The following is a 21,157-nucleotide window of genomic DNA, read 5'->3' as shown; positions in this document are numbered from 1 at the left end:
ATTGATGCCTGGCACAGTGGAGGAATAATAACCAGCCAGGGCAAAGTCCTAGAGATCTGAGGTCACAGATTAAATACACTTGTCACTTGGGTGGTTTGAAGACCAAGCTGGCCAGTGTTCTGTGGTGTCCATGGGCTTAGAGAAGGGGGCGTGGAGCTTGCTCCCTGGCAGCCTGAGTGGGAGGGTCTGGCCTATTCTGGGTATGGTGGGGGAGGTTATACCCAGCCATGAAGGAGGCATGCCCTACAGCCGGGTGCACAGCACTGGGAGCCCTCGAGGGACTGCTGGGGGATGGTCATAGGTATCCCATCTAGTTGAACGTGCTGGGGACTGGGCAACAGCAGGGGTCCAGACGTGGTCCAGCTCCCAGGTGGGGAGATGGGATGGGCCCTGGGGCCTGATTCAGTCCCCTGCTCAGAACAGCACCATGGAGAGCGGAGGCAGAGCCCAGTACCTGGGGGGTGAAGGCTGGGCTCCTGGAGCTTGGGGACAGATGTGTCCCCTCCCATATCAGGACACTCAGGACTCCAAGCCAGCTTAGCTGCTCAAGGCACCAGCTTGTCCACACTTTGTGCATCTCAGGAGGGATTCATCTGCTGGGATCCCTTGGGACTGGCCCCACGCCAAAGTAGCAACAGCAGCTGTGGCCCTTGGGAAACCACACAGCCAAGGTCATTCTGCCAGGGGTCCTCCCACCCCCACCATCTAACTCACCTTGCTGTCTCGGGGCAAGCCATGTGACCACCCGATGCCTCAGTTTTCCCCTTTGTTACATGGAGTCCTCTGATGTGCCTGCCTCCCTGAGTCATTTGAAGAATGGGACAGTCACACATGTGTGCCGCCTGTCACACACAGCCGCGGGGCACTTGGCTGACATTTATTATGTGTCTGCTATGCAGGTCACTCTAGGTGCCTTTGACGGTGCTCTCCAGTTGATAGGTGAGCAGACTGAGGGTCAGTCAGCTAGCTCACCGGGGCCACCATCACAAACCACCACCGACTTTGGCTTAAACAACAAGGAAGTTATTCTGGAGGTTGGAAGTAGTGGATGAAGATGTGAGCAGGCTGGTTTCTCCTAGGATACCTCCCTCCTGGGCATGGAGATGGCCATCTTTTCCCTATGTGCTCACATGGCTGTCCCCATGTGTCTGTGTTCTGACCTCTTCTTTTAAGGACACCGATTGTAATGGGCCAGGGCCCACACAGATGACTTCATTTGACTTAATTATATCTTTTCAGATTTTATCTCCAAATACAGTCACATTCTGAGGTTCTGCAGGTTGGGACCTCCTTTGGGAATTTGGGGGACACACCTCCGCCCATGATATCGGGTCTCAGCACAGGTGTATGTGGTGGCACTAGGTTGGGGCCAGGTCTGTGGGGACTGTGCCCCCGGGTCACCAGGCTGTCCCCCTGTTGGACACGCCCCGGCTGCCTGATTTCTCAGCCCAGCCACACCCATGGCTCCTTGGGATGGCTTTCCCTGGGTTGCTGCTGGGGGAGCTTCTGTTCCAGAATTCAGCAATGTGCTTATGGGCTGGTAGGAAAAACATAAATAGAAACTTTATAGTTGCATTTAAATGATATTTTCTTCTTCTTCTTCTTCTTTTTTAGATTTTATTTATTTATTTGACAGAGAGAGACACAGTAAAAGAGGGAACACAAGCAGGGGGAGTGGGAGAGGGAGAAGCAGGCTTCCCACTGAGCAGGGAGCCTGATGTGGGGCTGGATCCCAGGACGCCAGATCATGACCTGAGCCGAAGGCAGATAGATGCTTAATGACTGAGTGACCCTGGCACCCCTAAATGATATTTTCATACGATCCCAAAAATTATTGTTGATGCCACAGTTCAGGTTGTTTTCCCAGAGGATCCCTGTTGAACACCGTAGGACAAGGGAAAATGTTAACTTATCTATTGATTCATTCATTCAGCAAGCCCCTGTGCCGTCACTCCGTGTTGCATGGGAAGTGTTCGGACACGGCGTAGGGGCAAGAGAGCCCCGGAAGACTTCACAGAGGCCTTTGGCAACTGGATCCTAAGGCTTTTGCTGGCTAGTGAGCCAGGGAACAGTGCTTTCATGTTCCCAAGTGTCCAGCAACACCCATGAGTCCCGGACATGCCGAGGCCCAGGTCTGGGGTGGGCAGGGGCAGAGTTGAGGCCTTACTGGTTGGGAGGTGTCTGCTACGGTCTGATGGCAGGACCAGAGTGCTGGCAGGGAGTGGGAGAAGCAGCCAGGTCTGGAAATGGGGAGCCAGCGCTGACAGACACAAGGAGGAGTGGGGTGTCAGGGGAAAGGGGGAGGCTGACTTACCTGTTCCTGCTGGATGGCAGGTGGCACTGGCTCCCAGGTGTCCCCCGAGGCAGCTGCCTTCCCCACCACCCCAGGGTGCAGTCCCTTCCAGTCAATTTGCTCTTGCCTCATCTGGGGCCAGGTGCGGAGGAACAGTGGGCACGGGCCCATCTCTCCTGCTGTGCCTCTGAACTTGGGGGACAGCTCGGAAGCATCTGGCAGGTGAAGTGCCAGTCACTTTTTAGACTTGCTAAGCTCGATGGTGTAAGGCGCAGGTGCTCTGCCCACAATGGGCTAACCTGGGCTTGTTCAAGAGACTTGTTACCCCTGGGCTTGGGCCTTGGCTCCTCAGGGCAGAACCGGTGGGACCCAGAGGGGATTTCTTGCTTGACCCTGTCTTCTCTACACACCCGTGTGGCCTGGCCTGTCTCAGCTGGACTACCCTCTCCCAGGCTGCCCTGCATACAGCTCAGCTCTCCTCCACATTCCTTCCTCCTTATCTACCTGTGAGCAAACTTCCCTTTATCCACTCACCCACTTTTGGCTTTCCTTATGTGCCCATGATGTCCTGCTTCAGAGTATATAGTCAGGGTTGTTCAGAGAGGCATGGAACCAGTGAGAAAGATGTGTATGTGTGTATGGGTGGGGAGGTGAGGGAGACAGATTTTTTTTAAGAAGTTGGCTCACATGATTATGGAGGCTGACAAGTCTGAGCTTTGCAGAGCAGGCAGCTGGAGAGTTCAGGAAGAGATGATGATGCACTCATGAGTATGAAGCAGTCTGAATTCCGTTCTCCTCCCTGGAGCTTGGCCTTTTCTCTTGAGGCCATCAACTGATTGGGTGTGGCCCACCCACACGATGAAGGGTCAGCTCTTTTACTCAAGGACTAAATGTGAATCACGTCTTTAAAAAAAAAAAATACCTTCACGGCAACATCTGCATTGGTGTTTGGTCAAATGACCTGATCCCATGGCCCTGCCAAGTTGATACGTGACACTGTCTTGAGACTTAGTATCCCACATCAGTGCAGCAAGCCCCTTCCTTCTGACTCAGGTCCTTGTTGGCAATAGGCAGGGAAATCAGGACAGTGGGCTTCCCCAAAAGGACAATGTTGAAAGCATTTAGTCCCTTGCTGGGACAGTCATGTTAAGTATTTAAAGTTCTGGCTCCTTGTGATTCAACCCATTAGGAAAGACTCCCAGTTCCAGCCCTGGGAGAGGTAGACCCAAATGGGTCCCCCATTTTATTTCTGTGGTCAAGAGTATTCAGTACAAGGAGATGCTGATCTCGTGTTTTTATCTGGCCTAGTTTTGCAGCTTTCTCTGCTGTTGAAAGTAAGGGTTGATCAATACCCGGACACATGGTCAAACTCCTCACCCGAAATTAACTTCAGCATGTTGGTATGTCGTAACCAGTGGTCTGGAGAGACTGTGGCTGCCTCCCATGGAAGCAGCTTGTCCTCTGAGATATAACTGGTTTCTGTTTTTTGGGGACTGGCGTGATTTAGAAAGCTAATGGATTGGCAGGGGTTCCTGCTGAGTGTGTGTTTTATGTGATCCTTGAAAAGTTCGAATAAAGCACTTTAGGGTGTTTTAAGAAAATATTCCTTTGGCACACTTTACAAGTACTGTCTTAAATTTTACTGATTAGATAAATTCACTTAGGCTGGCTTGAGAGCCTGGCATCTGGGGATGACTGGGCAGCCAGGCTCTGGCGTCAGGTGCCTGGGGGTGAGCTTGGTTCTGTCCCTTGGTGCGTCCTCTCTGAGCCACTGCTGCCCTCCAGCAAAAGTTACCTCTTCCCGAGGCTCCTATGAGTTAAAGTGGGGGAACCTTGGAGCCCCCAGCCTATGGAGGGGGTAGCTCAGTGAGGGTCATTGCTCCCTGCTTGTGCCTCTCTGCCTCTGTCTTCTCCAGTCCTCCTAAGTCAGTCCATTGCATAGGCCCTGGAAATTTATTTCTGGAGTAAAGTTTGTTCCTCTTTGGTGAGAGATGATTTCTGCCTGTGTTTTGTGATGGATAAATTGTCTTCCCTTGTGAATCTCCAAACTGGAGGAGATGTCAAAGGCCTGAATGTCCTCTCCAGCATCTTCAGACATTTTTTCACCTCTAGAAAATTCTCAAGAAAATACCAGGAAATAGAGTAGGAAGGAAAATAGGTGGGGCCTATGAGGATAAGGGCCGTGGGGGTGGCAGGAGGGGGAATTGGGGTGTGGGGACCGGGGAGGGTCACAGGGGCCCTTGTGCACAAGGTGGCACGGGGAGGTGGTGGCTGGGTCTGATGCTGACCCCCTCTCCCGTGGCTCGGGCCGCAGGTGGGCAAACTGCGCGAGCGGCTGCAGGAGGCCAAGCTGGAGCGCGAGCAGGAGCAGCGGCGGCACACGGCCTACATCTCGGAGCTCAGGGCCAAACTGCATGAGGAGAAGACCAAGGAGCTGCAGGCGCTGCGCGAGGTGCTCATCCGGCAGCACGAGCAGGAGGCCGCACGCACAGCCAAGATCAAGGAAGGCGAGCTGCAGCGGCTGCAGGCCACACTCAATGTACTGCGGGATGGTGCGGCCGACAAGGTCAAGACGGCGTTGCTGGCCGAGGCACGAGAGGAGGCGCGCAGGACCTTTGACGGCGAGCGCCTACGGCTGCAGCAGGAAATCCTGGAGCTCAAGGCCGCGCGCAAGCAGGCAGAGGAGGCCCTCAGCAACTGTATGCAGGCGGACAAGACAAAGGCGGCGGATCTGCGCGCTGCCTATCAGGCGCACCAGGACGAGGTTCACCGCATTAAACGGGAATGCGAACGTGACATCCGCAGGCTGGTACGTGCTGCCCGCACCCCTCCACAGCGGGCGTGCATGCACCCTTTCCTGCCCGCCCACGTGCATCCTTTCCTTCATGCATTCTTTCCTCTCCCACTTGCATGCATCCTTCCCTTCCCATAGAGTGCAGTAAATGCGGAGTTTCCAGACATGGTTCTAGGCACTGGGCTTCCAGCAAAGCCCCTGCCCGTCCTAGTGGTCATAGAGAGGCTTTGGGCAGTTAGAACTCTCCTTGCTAGGTGTGGGATCCTTGGTTCTTCATGAAACAGCCCAGAAGCAGAAGTTTCTCACCTTCAAAATGAGGTTAATAGATAAGGGGAAGGGTTATTGGAGGAAAGGACTGTGGAAGCCTATTGAAGTGCTAGACATTTATTTATTCATTTAATTAATAAACCAGAGCACATTTATACCTCTAGGTAAGATGAATATATAGGGATAAAGACAGCCATTCTGTTGCAACATCTGGGGAAAACCATAAATTGCAAACAATTGTATTTTTAAAGACTGGAGGACTGTGGAAGTTCTGAGGTCTAGAAAAGCTAAAATTCCAAAGGGATGAGAGAGACCCTGCCCAGGTGAGCTGACAGTTACCAGCCACTTTCTTGCCTGGGGGGCATTTGCTCATCCTGGGTGTGGGCCGGGGATTGGGCTTCCCCCAATAAGGAGACTTCACCAGGGCTGAGAGAGGTGAGTAGGGGTTTTTGGCCATCTCTCAGAGTCAGCATGAAAGATAGGAAACTAGAGGATCCCACATATATATCCCAATATATTTTAGAATTTGCACCCTAAAATATTCACTGAGTTCTGGGGTGATGTGGGAGGCTAGCGAGGCCAAGCAGAATGGCAGAATGAAATCTTCCAGAGTCATACCATACTTAGGAAACAAGCTGGCCAGATGGACAGGTTGCAACAGACCACGAGGACAGACCCTCAGAATGACTGTTGGACTTTGCACCTGTGCACTGCAGAAGGTTGAAAAGGCAAGTGAGCTAAACTTCTCAGACTAGAGTCAACGACAGCAACAACTGTGATATTTGCAAGAGGCACGTCTTGATTAAGAGAACATGGTCAGACTGAAAATTGTGAGGATGGAGATAGGTACAACATCCAAACACTAAGCCAAAGAAAGCTGGTCTGACTGTATTCATGCCCAAGGTCTTAATGCAAGGAGTAAAACTAAAGAAATGTAGGGGCAATTCTTAATAATAAAGGGGTCAATTCTTAATGGCATTTAATAACAAAATTTCAAAACATGCAAAAGAAAAACATCAAAACTAAAAGGAGAAACAAATCCACACTTATAGTTGGAGAATAGCACTCTGTCTCAGCAAGTGATAGAACACATAGGTAATAGATGAACAAAGATATGTAAGATTTAAACAGTATAGTGAACTGACCAGAGCTACACTGACAGAATATAGTATTTTAGCAGCATCAGATACAATTCTTTTCAAGGGGACATATACACTTTCAAAATAGTGCTCTTTCAAGTAAAACAGATTTTAGACAAAAGGAAGAAACAGTGAAATTCAAATATTTAAGTTTCTATCTTGAGAAGAAAGAAAAAGAGCAGCAAATTAATTTCTGAGAAAGCAGAATGAAGGGCCTTCAAGAGCAGGGATAACTGAAGTAAATCAGTGAAGAAAATCAACACATCAAAAGTTAATTGAAGTAGGTCAACAGATAAGCCCTGAGAAACGCTGATGAAGGGACAAGGGGACAAGTCCCCAGGATACAGACTGTAATAGGGGCACTACCACAGCCCCTACAGAAATTAAAGAGACAATACGAGTACTTTATGATCAGCATATCCAAGTAGGAATATGGATAAAGTGTGCATATCCCTTGAACAAGTACAACTTAACCAAACTGACACTATAAGAAATAGAAAATGTGTGCAGTCCTATGGCCATTTAAGAAATTAAATCTGTAATTAATAGTTCTCCCACAATGAAAAACCGAAGCCCAGAGGCTTCACAGGTAAATTCTTCTAAGTATTTAAGGAAGAAATTACTAATTACACATAGACTCTTCCAGAAAAGAGAATTAGGAACATATTTTAATTCATTTTATGAAGCTGGCATAACTCTGATCCCCAAACCAATGATACTACAAGAAAAGAAAAAAAAATGTAAATTATACTGTATAAACATAGATACAAGAGTACTAAATAAAATATTAGCAAATAAAATCCAGCAATATATAGAAGGTCTAATAAGCCATGGCCAAGTTGGGTTTATTCTAGGAATACAAAGATTGGTTTAATATTAAAAGATCAATGAGTATAATTCAACTAGTAATAGAATAAAGGTACAGAAAAAGCATTTCATAAAATTCAACTTCACAGTATAAGCTCTCAGCAAATTATGAATAGAATAGAATTTCCTGAATCTGGAAAAGGGTTCTATAAAAAAAATTTACTACCAACATGTATAGTGGTAAAATATTGCACTTTTCTCACGGAATTCAAGGACAGGACAAGATGTCCACTGCCACCACCTCTGTTCAACATTGCACCAGCTAGAACCTCAAATACAAAAGCCATTAAAAAGAAATAGAAGTTCCAAAGATTGAAAAAAAAGAGAGAGAGAGAGAGAGAGAGAGAGAGAAGGGATTTATTTGCAGATGCTATGATTGTGACATAGAAAATCCAAGAGCTTCTACAAATCCTCGGAATAAGTAAGTGAATTTATCAAAGTCTCTAAATAAAAAGTAAATGTGCAAAAAATAATTTGTGTTTCTATAAACTAACAATGAATAATGAGAAAATAGAACTTTAAAAAAGACCATTTATAGTAGAGTGCCAAGACTTTGGAGCACAGTCTAATGAAAGCTGTGTAAGGTTTCTACCCTGAAAACTAGAAAACACTAGTGAGAAAAAATAAAGGAGACCTTTATTAATTAGTAAAGGGAGAAGCCATTTTCATGGTATCAATATCGGTTCCTCCACAATTGATCCATAGATTCAGGGCAATCCCTATCGTAACTCCAGCAGACTTTTTTTTTTTTTTTTTTTTTGTAACATTGGCAAGTGGATTTTAAATTTGATTTAAAAATTTAAAGGACCTGGATTCACAATCTTGAAGACAAACAAAATCAAGAAAGCTCATTCTACCATATAATCAAGATTATTACCAAGACAGGCTGAATGATATGTGGATAAATCACGGGAAACAGAAGAGTCCCAAAACAGACCTATACAGAGGTGTCTGCCTGCTTTAGGAAATAGATGACACCTCAGTCCAGTAGGGAAGGGATGGCCTGTCAATAAACCGTGTTAGAGTAGTTGGACATCTATAAGAAAAACAACCTAAAACAGGAATAGTGATCATTACATCGTGCTATCCATAAAGGTTAATTCAAGGTGGACCATAGCCTGAGATGTTAGAAAGCAAACAAGAGAGGCTGTTAGGATAACACTGAGCAATATTTTCATGCTCTTGGGTTAGGTAAATATTTCTCAGACAGGACAAAAATACACTATTCATATAAACGCACTATTCAGAGAACGTTGTACACCGAACATTTAAGAAACACATTCTGTTCATCCAAAGGCATCAGTGAAAGAGAGACAAGGCACAGCACAGATCGGGAGAAGGTATTTTCCAGACATGTATCACAGACAACTTTTATCTGAATTGTAAAAACAACTTTGAAGCAATAAAAAAAAATAATTAAAATGGGCAAAGTTTTTTAAGGGTGCATTAAAAAGAGAAGATGTACTCAAATGAAAAGTTGCCCAAGCTCATGGATCATCAGGGAAACACAAGTCGTAACTAGATGCTATTCATACCCACTAGAATGGCTGTAATTAAAAACAAACAAACAAAACAAAACCAGACGATAACAGAGACTAGGGAGGATGTGGAACACTGGGAATGCTCAGATGCTGCTGTTGGAATCATCAAATGCTATGACCACTTCGGAAAATGGCTTGGCAGTTCCTTAAAACAGCAATTTATGCTGCCCGGGACTTCCACTCCCATGGGGAGACCCCAGGGCAATGAAGACACACGTGTACATAAAGACATGAAAGTGAGCACAATGGCAGTAAGAAGGAGGGGACTATTAGGGTATAAACAGCACTCCACTCTTTCAGGATGGCCCTAGTGCAAGTAGAGTTGTTATTCCTTCCATTGAATGTTTATTTGTCCGAGTTCCAGCATTAGCTTCAGCACCAGAGTGGCAGAGAAAAATAATATGTGGGCCTAGATAGCAGATAGCTGACAGACCACCAGACGACGGCTTATGAACAGGTTATTACAGTGTGGAGAGATTAGTTCGGTGCTAGTACCATGCCAGTGTAAAAGGCAGCAAGGAAGAACAAGGGGTGACTCTGGTGTGTGAGTCATTTCACAGAGGAAGTGAGCTGGGTTTTGAAGGATGAATAGGAGTTTGTCAGGTGATGGGAGACCGTTCTGTGCAGAGGGGAAAACCCTGGATGAAAGGAGGAGTACGGTGTGATCATTTTTCCTATAACTTTAAAATAGCCATGGTAATGTTTGATACTTGGATTCCCTGTAAAATAGTAAATGAAAATACAGTGGAAACTGCCATTGTCAAGGACGGGAGAATTGATGTTCTTGCCTTCAATGAAAGTTTTAAAATTATACAATGTTTCTGGGGCTCCTGGATGGCTCAGTCAGTTTGGAGTCCAACTCTTGATTTCAGGTCTGGTTGTGATCTCAGGGTTGTGAGATCAAGCCCCACGTTGGGCTCCGTCCTGGGTGTGGAGTCTGCTTGAGATTCTCTCTCCACCTCTCCTGCTTTTCTCACTCTCAAAAAAAAAAAAAAAGGAAAGAAACATTTCTGGCAAAAAGGATAGATGAGATAATGAACCCTTAAGCACCCACCACACAGTTCATGAACAGGAACGTCATGGCAAGACCGAGACCCCTTGCCTGCTCCCAGGCCCCTACCCCCGAATTGGGAGTGCATGATTCTGTTTCCCAGACATGTAGCTCTATAGTGTATGCTGCCTCCAGATGACCTTGGTCAAGGTCACATTGCAGGAGGGGGATTTCATGCCCTGGGGGACGTCCTCTAGCAGACCTCATCGTAGTGAGCACACAGGGCTTGGCTGGCAGAATAATGATGGAAGACATTTGCCTGCAGCCTGTCTTTTCTCCCAATGGACTCTCAAGGGTGGACACTTCACCAAATGTCCTCTGTGCACCCCCTGAAGCATCCTCTGGAGCCCAGAGGGAGTCGGGCCTGGACTGTGGCTGTGGGGGTGGGGAGGATGGATGCCTGAGCAGGGGCTGCAGTTGCTAGGATACAGGGACTTGGCCTGTTCTCCCTGTCAGGTTTCTGTACTCAGGCTTGTTTGATGAGAGTGGTTTTACCTGCTGTCTCATTTTGTGCAACAGGAAACTGGTCTAGGGAAAGTGACATCACAAGCAGAGTCCCTGTGCCCTGGCTGGGTCACTTACTCACTGACAGCACCAAGTTCCTCTGTGTGCCTGGTCCTGGCCAGGCCCTGATCCCACTGTGCCTGTGACAAGCTCTAGGGTGCAGGTGGCTAGGAAGGCAAGGGGCAGGGACCTTGGATGACAGGCACTTAGAACATTTTCTAGGGTCATGAGCCTACTTTTTTTTTTTTTCTTGATCTGAGAATGGCAAGTGGAGATACACTGATTTTAATTTTTTAATTTTTTAAAAAGATTATTTATTTATTTGACAGAGAGACAGAATGAGAGAGGGAACATAAGCAAGGGGAGTGGGAGAGGGAGAAGCAGGCTTCCCACTGAACAGGGAGCCTGATGCAGGACTCAATCCCAGGACCCTGGGATCATGACCTGAGCCGAAGGCAGACACTTAATGATGGAGCCACCCAGGCACCCCGATAATCTAATTTATAGAAGATCTAAGCACATACTGATATTGAGTTCTCAGAAATAATCTCCAGCTCTTTTTCTGTTTGTGTGTGTGTGTGTGTGTGTGTGTGTGTGTTTATGGAGGGGGCATTGTCACATCAAGGGAAAGGGAGCCTTTGGAGAAGGTCTGCTCTGGGTGGAATCTGGTCTTGTTCACTGGGTGAACCCCATCGAGTCTCTTACCATCTTTGAGCCTCATCTGCAATACGGGAGTAATCCCATACCTGCCCCAGGGTGACGAGAATAAAGTGAACTTCAGCTTATCGTTCCTGTAACAGGAGACCCATGAACTGTGCTCCTCTCTTGCAGGAGCAATTTATATTTAAAGTAAATAAAATGGGGGAAGGAACAAATATTTGCTTAAGGGACTGCTGGAGCTTAATTTAAAATGCACCAAAGGATTTTTCCATTTTAGCACTAAACAGGCATATACTCAATTCAGGTGTTCTTGGTGTGTGTGGGGTTTTCCCTTAAAGTGGCCACTTGCAGAATCAAGGGACAAGAACAAGTGTCCATTTCCCCTGTTATCTCACAGTTTGGAAAATGTCATTCCTCAGGCAGGCCTATTGCTTATGGCAACGTGTTCAGAAGGTGGCCTGAGTTTCATTTCTTTGTCAGCTGGGTCGGATTAGAAATGAGGGAAGGCCTTTGGGCCCCTGCTTACACATTTAACATACCTCTTAAGAAAGGGAAATAAGAAAGGCAAATATGGTCCACATGGGGCAGCAACACCAGTTTCTAGACTCATCTCCTAGACCTGTTAGGCTTTGGCCTCATTGCCAACGGACAGTAACAGACGACCACCGCAGTCTGTTAGGGCTTAAAATTTGGAAGTGTAGTTCTCTCTCATGTATGAGTTCTGAAGGGGGCTGCCACAGGGCTCCACAGGGTTGTGAGGGACACAGGTACCTCCCAGCTTTGCCCTCAGAATGGGCTTTGGGAAGTGGCTCAGGTTCTCATGGCCCCTCATCCCTGCTGAGTGCCAGCCCTTGCATCGTCATCCCAGGTTGCCAATAGGAGGGCCAGTAAAGAAGGCGTGGTCTTCTGTGAAGTTCCATACATGCCATCTTCCTGCTCTTTGGCCAGCACCTACTCACTCAGCTTCACCTAGTTGCAATAGGGACCAGGAAATGTCCTTTTACTGAAGTGCACAGCAGCCCCTAATAAATTCCAGTTAGGCCCTCTGTTAGTCTTCCAGGGCTGCTGAAACAAATGATGGCAACTTCAGTAGCTTAAAACCAGAATATATTCTCTCATGGTGGTGGAGCCTGGAAGTCTGAAATCAAGGGGTCAGCAGGACCGTGCTCCCCCTGCAGCTTCCTGGGAAGGGTCCTTTCTTGCTCCTTCCAACTTCTGGTGGTGGCTGGGAAACCTCAGTGTTCCTTGGCTGTGGCCATGCCACTCCAGACTCTGCTGCCATGTAGTCTTCTCCTCCCTTTGTGTCTGTGTCTGGTCCCCTTCTTGCAGGGACATCAAGAGTGGACCCAGGGGCCACCTTAATCTGGCATGACCTCATCCTCCCTTACGTCATCACCACATCTTCATTCATTCTTTTTTCCCTGAACTTTGGGACAGAGGGGGGCTAACACAGTTACTCGCACATTGATAGGCACATTGGGAGCTGACCAAATGAAGCTTTTGCGGGGACAGACGTCCCGGTGGATGTGGGACCGATGGGACCACACGGGCCCTGCAGAGGCAGACCTGTGTTTGCACCGCGACTCTGCTACTGCTGAGAGCCTGGGCATGTGCAGTGCTCTGGGCCCCAACAGGCTGTAAGATGGGGGGAATGTTGTCTACTGTGAGGGTCCTCTGAAGACCACGAGAGAGTGTGTCTCGTCGGTAATGCATGTAGTATTGCGCTCATGCGGGCATATGAGAAGGAAGGAGCAGCCGTCGCCCAGTTGGTGTGCTTTCCTGAACTCTGTGTCAGGCTCTTTTAGTTGCAAGTGACAGAAATTCCACCTGGAACCAGCTTGAACCGTCATTGGTCAGCCTTTACCACTGAAGGACTGGGATGAGCTCCGGTCACATCTCCCGAGGCACTCATGCCCCCCAGGATCCAGCTTTGTGAGGCTCTGCTCAGCCTCCTGCTGCAACATTCTTTGCCTCTGGGCTCTCACATTGTGCTGTGCCAGAACCTGGTCCTTACACAGCCCAGAGAAAGTCACCTTTCTGGCCCCTAATAAGGAAGAGCAGGAGGGCCTAGCTGTGTTGTCTCCAAGCTGTTTGACTCTGATTGGGTCACGAATAGGTCCTCAAGCCAGGTACTCTCAGTACCAATTCACGGCACTCGGCTCAATATTCGTCGCATTAATGAAAGCAGGGGAGTGGTTGACATGAATGAACTCCTTCCACATACTTCTTACTGCTTCTGGACTGGCATCAGTGGTGGCAAAAGGTCTTCTGCCTCCTTAAGGATTTTTCTCTCTAGCCAGAAGGTGCTTCTCCCCGCAGAGGGGAGCTCCTGGTGGGTCGCCACCAGGGGGAGCCGTGGGCACGTTCTGCTGCTGTTCCAGAAGCTGCACCTGGCAGGCCCTGGGCTGGAGCCAGGAGATGGTCACGTGGGGCTGGGGAGTGGAGGACACTTTCTTCTCTCAAAGAAAGGTGACTCAGAGAGTTTTCCGGAACTGTAGAACTTTGCTTGAAAACCTCCCAGTATTTTGAGAGTACTATTTGTCCCTTCTATAATCTCAGTCATGTTTGATCAGTGTTTAATGGTCTGCTGTCTAAATAAGATGGACTTATGTTCACCGGGAGCTAACATAGATCAGTGGGGGCAGACAGCATGGATTACAGCTTATAATATCCCAGGCTCTGCACGAAAATCTAAATTTCCACAAGTGGACTAGGTAGGTTCTAGAAAGGTCTCCATGTCCCCACTTGACAGAGGCTGAAGCGGGTCTGACAGGTGGTTTCATCTGTGTGTCAGGAGGTCACACACTGTGTGTGTTTGTGGGGGGGGGGGGCGGCGTTTGAGCTCGCCTTGCCTGCGCGGCATCTCTTAACCAGCATTGTCTGCCCTGGTGGTCTGCATCTGGGTTCAAGGGCATTTGTGTTCTTCTCCTGTGATTTTCTTAACACATGGCCACAAACTTCATGGCTTAAACCTGTAGAAGCGAATTCATACAAAGTCTGGAGACCAGAAGTCAGAAAGCAAGGTGTGGGTAGGGCTGTCCCACTCTGGGGTCTCCAGGGGAGTCTCCTGCCTGCCTCTCCCAGCTCCTGGGGCTCCTGGCACTCCAACCCTCTCTCCTCTGTCCTCACCTGGCCTCTTCCCTGTAGCTTCTTTTCTCGAGCCTGGACTCTCTTCTTCATACAAGGATACTCATCGGTGAATTCAGGACCTACCCAGTTTATCCAGGATGATTTCCTCATTTTACTATCTTTAACCTAGTTATGTCTTCAAAGACCCTCTTCCCAAATGAGGTCCCAGTCACGGGAGTCTGAAGTAAGGTTGTGGGCATATCTTTTTAGTGACCACCATTCAAACATCTACAGTATTCATTTATTTCCTCAATATCCTAATACCTAAGGGAGACAAAGTCTAGGAAGGACAGGTGCTACCATTTGTGGAGTCCTACTATGTGCCATCGGCTAACTCTCATCAGAGCTAGCTTCTACTGGATGCCTGTTCAGTGCCAGGCGCTTTCCCTGTGCTAGCATGTTTAATTTTCAAAACATCTCTAGTAGTTCTGTGCTGTTCTCAACCCCATTTCACAGATGAGAACACTGAGGTGCAGGAGGAAATCAGGGAACATGACCCAGGCAATGAGGTGGTGGGGTCAGGGCTGCCCAGTGGCCCAGTTCCCCACCAGCCTGCTTGTCTTTTCTCCCCTTTTGGGTGGATGTTCCTATGTCCCTTTCTCTATGTGCAGGAAGGAGCTGAGGTGCAGAGAGGTTATGTTTTTTGGCTGAGGTCACATAGCCTGCCAGTGGGAGCTTAGTGCCTGGGCTGTAACTTCTTGCCCCAGACAGCGGGCTTTTTCCAGTGTGCCAAGTTGTTGATCTGCACTGGCTGTAACTTGTAAGTTGTGCGATCAGAATACTAGGGTGTCACATTGCTTCCGGCTGCTGGGGCTGCAGGTGGTCCGTGATATTCCCGGGCTCCCGGGCCCATCCCTACGGCTTCTACCCTCTATCTCTACTCGGCCTTCTCCCTGGGTGTCCATGTGCCTCTTCTTCTCTTCTAAAGACAGTCATAATGGCCTGCCCTGCTCCAGAGTGACCTTCTCCTAACTGATTACATTTGCAACAACCCTTTTCCAAATGATGTCACCTTCTCAGGTTCTAGGAAGGACATGGATTTGGTGGTGGGTGGGGTGGTGATTTGGTGGCAGGTGGGGTGGTGGGGTGGAGGAATGACATCCCAGTACAGCACTCTTACTGGGGCAGTTTCCCAGCTGTTGGTTTTGTGTCGGGAATCAGTGCAAGTGTATGGCTCGGGGCCTAAACGTTCTCTTCTGTAAGCTTCTTTCTGCTTGGTGTCCTCTGGGGAATGTGGGATAAGAGCAGGCTGGGTGAACTGGGGCTCGCTTGGAGGTTGGCATGTGGAGAGGCTGAGATCCTATAAGACCCCAGGAGACACATCAATTTGGGTCTATGAATCTGGCGCCCCATGACAAGTCAGGGCCTGGGGAACATGCTGGGGTGTCAGCAGCAGATGGGGGGGTTAAGGTCATAAGTGAGGACAAGGCTGCCTGGGAAAGAGGTACGGACTGGGGAGAGGGACAATCCTTGGAAATCCCAGACACTGATGGCGGCCAGACAAGGTAAGTCTGTGAAGATAGAAACCATGCTCTCATGGCAGAGGGCTAGAGGGGTGGGAGAAGTTCATGGGCCCAATGCTGGTGAGGAGGATGGAGGACAGAAATTTGTCCTGTGGTTTTGGGGGCCAGGGGAGCATTGAAGAGCTTAGCAGGAGCTATTTTGGTGGAGGGGTGGGCCTGAGACGAGACAGGAGAGGCTTGGGGAGGGAGGGGCCTTGGGGGGGTGGAATCAGGATTTTATTTTCTTTCATGAAGGCGAGAGAGACAAGAACATAAATATTTCATAGGTAAGCGTCTAGTTGGACATATAGGTCACCGAACCCATAACTTCCTTGCTTCTCTGTGCTTAGGGGAGCAGGCCCGGGCCATGGGCTGTAGTCTCTCTGTGTCCTGAGTTCGGCTGACCAAGGTTGGTGGTCCCGCTTAACTGTTTCCTGGGCCTCAGGCCAAAGAGGGAGAGATTTCCCTGGTCACGGGCCCATAGATTGATGGCTTGTTCTTTCTCTTTGGCAGATGGACGAGATCAGAGGGAAGGATCGTGTTATTCTGGCCTTGGAGAAGGAACTTGGGGTTCAGACGGGTCAGACTCAGAAGCTGCTTCTTCAAAAGGAGGCTTTGGATGAGCAGTTGGTTCAGGTCAAAGAGGCAGAACGGTACCACAGTAGCCCCAAGAGAGAGCTCCCGCCTGGGATAGGGGACATGGCAGAGCTCATGGGCGTCCAGGTGAGGAGGACAGCAGCAGGTGCGAGCAGTGGGGCCGCATGGCTGACCACCACCTGTCCTTCTTTCTGTGGGTCATTCTTCTAGTCACCTTGCCTGCTTGCCTCCCTTCACCCTCCCTCCCTTACATCTGTCCATCCGTCCTGGCTCCTTCCCTCCCTAAATGGGCTGACATTCATCATGTGCCAGGCCCAGGCCTGGGGATATAGAGGTGAGTATCTGGCCGCTCATACCTCCAGCCGTCTTGAACTCAGTGGACAAGAAGGAAATGAAGACATCAGTGCCATGTGGGCCATAGGAGTGCAGGAGGGGGCCCAGTGTTGAAGTCGGAGTCCTGCAAGATGGGTAGGGGCTTAGCCAGCAGAAAGGGCTTTGAGGGCAATAGCTTGGTGCTTAGCATGCACAGAGGAGGCTGAAGCAGTGTGCATGCACTCATTCACTCACCCATTCATTCTCGCACTCATTCCCTCAGTCATTCACACATTCACTCACTCACTCACTCACTCATTCATTCACCCACTCACTCATTCATTCACTCACTCACTCACTCCTTCACTCCCTCAATCACTCTCTCACTCATTCACTCACTCACTCACTCATTCATCCACCCACTCATTCACTCACTCATTCATTCACTCATTCTTTCATTCACTCATTCATTCAATCACCACATGGTTGAATGTCTGTCATGCATGATCTGTGCAGATCCCATGTGAGATTCCAGCATCTCAGTGGTCAGCAAGATTGGCCCAGTGGGTCTTGAGGAATGTCCTAGCTCATTCATGATGGGTCTTTGTAAGAGAGGCACCATGGACAGGGGTTCAGACGTGAAGGTGCCCAGAGACCACATTTGGCTGTGTGGGAGCCATTGGAGGACCTTGCAGTCTTGTCATCGGAGGTGAAGTCTTCCTGTGAGTCCCTAGTGGAGCCTGGGGTGCCCATCTGTGTGGCTCGACTTCAGGGAGCCACGCCTGACATTGGGCCTCCCAACAAGGAACTCTCTGTCACATCCCATGGGTTTTCTGGGAGCGCTTAGTGTCCTGTAAGCTTCCTCAAAGTACATTTGTATCTTGACAATTTTTTTAGGATCAACATATGGATGAGCGAGACGTGCGGCGATTCCAGCTAAAAATTGCTGAGCTGAACTCGGTGATACGGAAGCTGGAGGACAGAAATACCCTCCTGGCAGACGAAAGGAACGAACTGGTAATCAGCTTTACGAGATGCAGATGCTGCCTCGAGATGCAGATTGCTGCCTTGTAGGGCGCGAGGAAACCGCCCTGTGGCCACAAAACCCGCCTTGAACACACACTGTAGATGCCTCCTGGTTTTCTTTACTTTCTTTCAGTTTTCTTTACTTTCTCATTAATCTCAGATTAAAAAACCGAACACACACCCAGTAAAGAAAGCTGCAACTTGCCCTTTGTTTCTACAGGAGTTTCTAAAAGATTTTTTTATTTATTTGACAGAGACAGAGTGAGAGAGGGAACACAAGTGGGGTGGTGGGAAAGGGAGAAGCAGACCCCCTCTGAGCAGGGGGCTTGGTCCAGGACCCTGGGATTATGACCTGAGCCAAAGACAGATGCGCAACCACTGAGCAACCCAGGCACCCCTGTTTCTACAGGAATTTATCCCAAGCAAATAGTCAGTGGGAGATGTGAGGGGTGTGGAGAGAGTGTTCACTGCACTGTTTATGGGAGACCGACCCAAAATGAAACAAACACCCAGTTGTTCAATACTCAAGTACTGGGCCACGTAATTATGCACCATTTTTGTGGTGCACTGAGTGCCGTCCTTAAGGAATGGCGATAGAGATCCTATTTATTGGCCTTGGAAATGGGCTTGCAGTAAATTAAACGACACGCAGGTTATAGAATAAAGATACATTGTCATCATGCTGGATGTTGGATGTTGTTTTAGGTGGTGTGATTATAAATCATTTTTAGTTTTTGCATCTCTGTTTACTTCCTTTTGCATAAAAGTTCATGGATTTCTAATTTTAAAAATAATGAACGGGGACTTCAGGTTAAAAAAATCTAGTAAGAAGACCGATTTCTTGAATATGTGTTAAGTTTGCTGGATAAGCAGCTAATGAATTTTTATGTAATGGGAGTTGGTACATAAACCTCTGGATGCCTCATCATATTCCTCTTGATTCTAAATTTTATGATGAAAGTAAGTCATCCTATTTGAAAAACACGGGAAATGAACAGTGTTAAGAAATGCCACCTTTTTGCAATTTCTAAAAAATCAAATATAAATTTTTTTTAATTTTTAAATATTTAATTTATTTATTTGTCAGAGAGAGAGAGAGAGAGAGAGAGAGCACAAGCAGGGGGAGCAGCAGGGAGAGGGAGAAGCAGGTTCTCTCCTGAGCAAGGAGCCCGAGTGGGCCTGGATCCTAGAACCCCGAGATCACGGTCTGAGCTGAAGGCAGACAGACACTTAACCAACTGAGCCACCCAGACACCTCAACCTTTTCACAATTTTAACAGAATCAAAATTAATTCATTTCCTTCAAGTATTTTTAAAGGCATATTTTCAAAAGATTTTATTTATTTATTTGACAGAAATTACAAGTAGGCAGAGAGAGAGAGGGAAGCAGGCTCCCTGCTAAGCAGAGAGCCCGATGTGGGGCTCCATCCCAGTATCCTGAGATCATGACCTGAGCCGAAGGCAGAGATGTAACCCACTGAGCCACTCAGGCACCCCTAAAGGCATATTTTTAAAATGGGTTTAATAAGACCGTACGTCTAGTATTAGATGTACGCTTTCCAGTTAAGCATTCATGAACTTTGCACACTGTAGAACAGTTTACTAAGAAGATTAGAAACAGATGGAGCTTCCTTGAAACAATTTGGAGCACCCTGAAGTGCATAAAGCAGAAACTGGCCAGCTAGCCAGTCCCTTGATCTTAAAATCATGAGATAAGGACTCTTAGCTCTTTGAGGTGGTTCTTACATGGTTTTCATGCTCACGTAAACATACCGACTTCCACCACAGGAGTTTCTGCGGTTGTTTTGCGGTTACAAATGGGATATTTCCCCTCAGTATTATTGTTCTGCAACTTGCTTTATGGATTACAGCCCTGCCCATCGGGATTGCGAGGTTGTTCAGGTTCTTTTGCATGGAGTAGATTTCCAGAAGTAGAACCTATGGGTCAAAGTCCGTTTTGTATTTGAGTGGATGCCCCCCAACTGTTTAATCTTTCTTATAGCCTGGTCCCCCAAATCCGGGATCTGGGGTAAGTGCCTGTGCTTGACTCTTGGTACCAGCCAGCACATTCTGTATGGTCAGGAGTACAGCACCCCAGGTCCTTGAGGTCAGGTTCTCTGTCTGTGAGATGAAGATGGGGCCCCCTCCTCGGGTTTGGGGAGGGTTGAATAAGCCTGGCAAGGCTTACCACAGTGTGTTCCAGAAGGCAGAGCTGACCATAGAGTGCTCATGCTTTGAAGCCCTTGAGGGCCAGGGGTAGAAACTCAATGACAGAGCTCTCCACTCCCTAAACCATGCCTCACTATGCCCGCTCTTCCTTCGCGCATCACCCCACTTTCTCTGTTCCCACTGCACTGAGCAAGCTGTGTTCTTGTCTGCTTGGAACATCTGGGCATGCAGTTTCCCCGCCCGGAACATCTGTCTGCCCTTGTCTCACAGTGTTCGTACCTCCTCTACTGTCTTTGCCCTCCTCTTCCATTCACTGGAAGGCCACCCTGTTGTGTCATCCCTTTGACCCAGCCCCAGCCCCAAGAGGGGCTCCCCCCATGCCCGTTGGACAAAAAAGACTGGAAGGACACCCTGCTGATTGTCGGGATTCAGGGAGCACCTCCAGGACTGATCCCACCTTACGAATCTTTCTATCTCCAGCACGGAGTCTGGCAATGAGGGGGGCCAGGCCTTCCCTCTCATCTGAAGAAGGCCAGAGCTCTCTGCTGGGTCTGTACTTAGGAAGCAATGCTGGCCAGGAGGAGCTAGGTCACTGGATTGCCCTCTGTGCGTGTGATCCTGACCTCTGGGAACTAGTGGACAGGGGGCCCCAAGGCAGATCTGTGGGCCTCCCCGTGTTGGGCTGTAACCTCCTTCTCCTGCCTCACCCAGAGCCCTCTGAGCCTCAGGTTGGATACTATGTTTGGAAGCCAGGTGTCTGTGGGGTCTTCTTGGGTTTTGTGCCATCCAGGAAATGTGGTCCTAAGGGTGGCAGCTCCGGTCCCAAGGAAGGCCCAGCCTGGATCTCTGCTAGCCTCCGTACTGTGACCTCAGCGCTTTGATGGGTCTTAAAGCCAGCGGCCTTCTGTGTCTTTCTGTCCATAGCTGAAACGCTCCCGGGAGACCGAGGTCCAGCTCAAGCCCCTTGTGGAGAAGAACAAGCGAATGAACAAGAAGAATGAGGATTTGCTGCAGAGCATCCAGAGGATGGAGGAAAAAATCAAGAACCTCACAAGGGAGAACGTGGAAATGGTGAGCCATTGGCCACCTGGGACCGCCAGCTCCAAGTTCTGGTCTCCATCTGGGAGTCTCTAGTCCCTGACCTTCAGAGTCCATGTTCTCCCCGCAGCCCCTGCCTCCTCCCGTAAGCTTGTGAGGGGTCTCAGTCCACGCCCATCCCCGCTGCTCCAGCTTCTCTGGGACATGCTGTGCTGTGGGCTCTGTGCCCAGAGGGAAGACGCCAGGCAGCGCCTGGCAGCTGGGGCTG

The 21,157-nt window shown here is 48.7% G+C and overlaps 1 protein-coding gene across 11 annotated transcripts in view; it reads left to right on the top strand.

Annotated features, from left to right (window-relative positions):
- JAKMIP1 (janus kinase and microtubule interacting protein 1) overlaps positions 1-21,157 on the top strand; it is a 127,981-nt gene that overhangs the window by 62,952 nt on the left and 43,872 nt on the right. For 6 of the 11 annotated variants that reach the window (XM_082727468.1, XM_082727471.1, XM_082727472.1 and 3 more), the window contains 4 exons: positions 4,608-5,102; positions 16,261-16,470; positions 17,554-17,673; positions 20,776-20,922. In XM_082727468.1, coding sequence (XP_082583594.1) covers positions 4,608-5,102; positions 16,261-16,470; positions 17,554-17,673; positions 20,776-20,922 — 972 coding nt within the window. The remainder of the gene's footprint in view (positions 1-4,607; positions 5,103-16,260; positions 16,471-17,553; positions 17,674-20,775; positions 20,923-21,157) is intronic. The other 5 variants (XM_082727476.1, XM_082727478.1, XM_082727477.1 and 2 more) reach the window with 1 other exon arrangement.

This window comes from Mustela nivalis (genome assembly GCF_964662115.1).
Source record: "Mustela nivalis genome assembly, chromosome: 4".
Taxonomy (NCBI): domain Eukaryota; kingdom Metazoa; phylum Chordata; class Mammalia; order Carnivora; family Mustelidae; genus Mustela; species Mustela nivalis.
The sequence above is the reverse complement of the archived record's forward strand: the minus strand, read 5'-3'. Positions and strand labels throughout refer to the sequence as shown.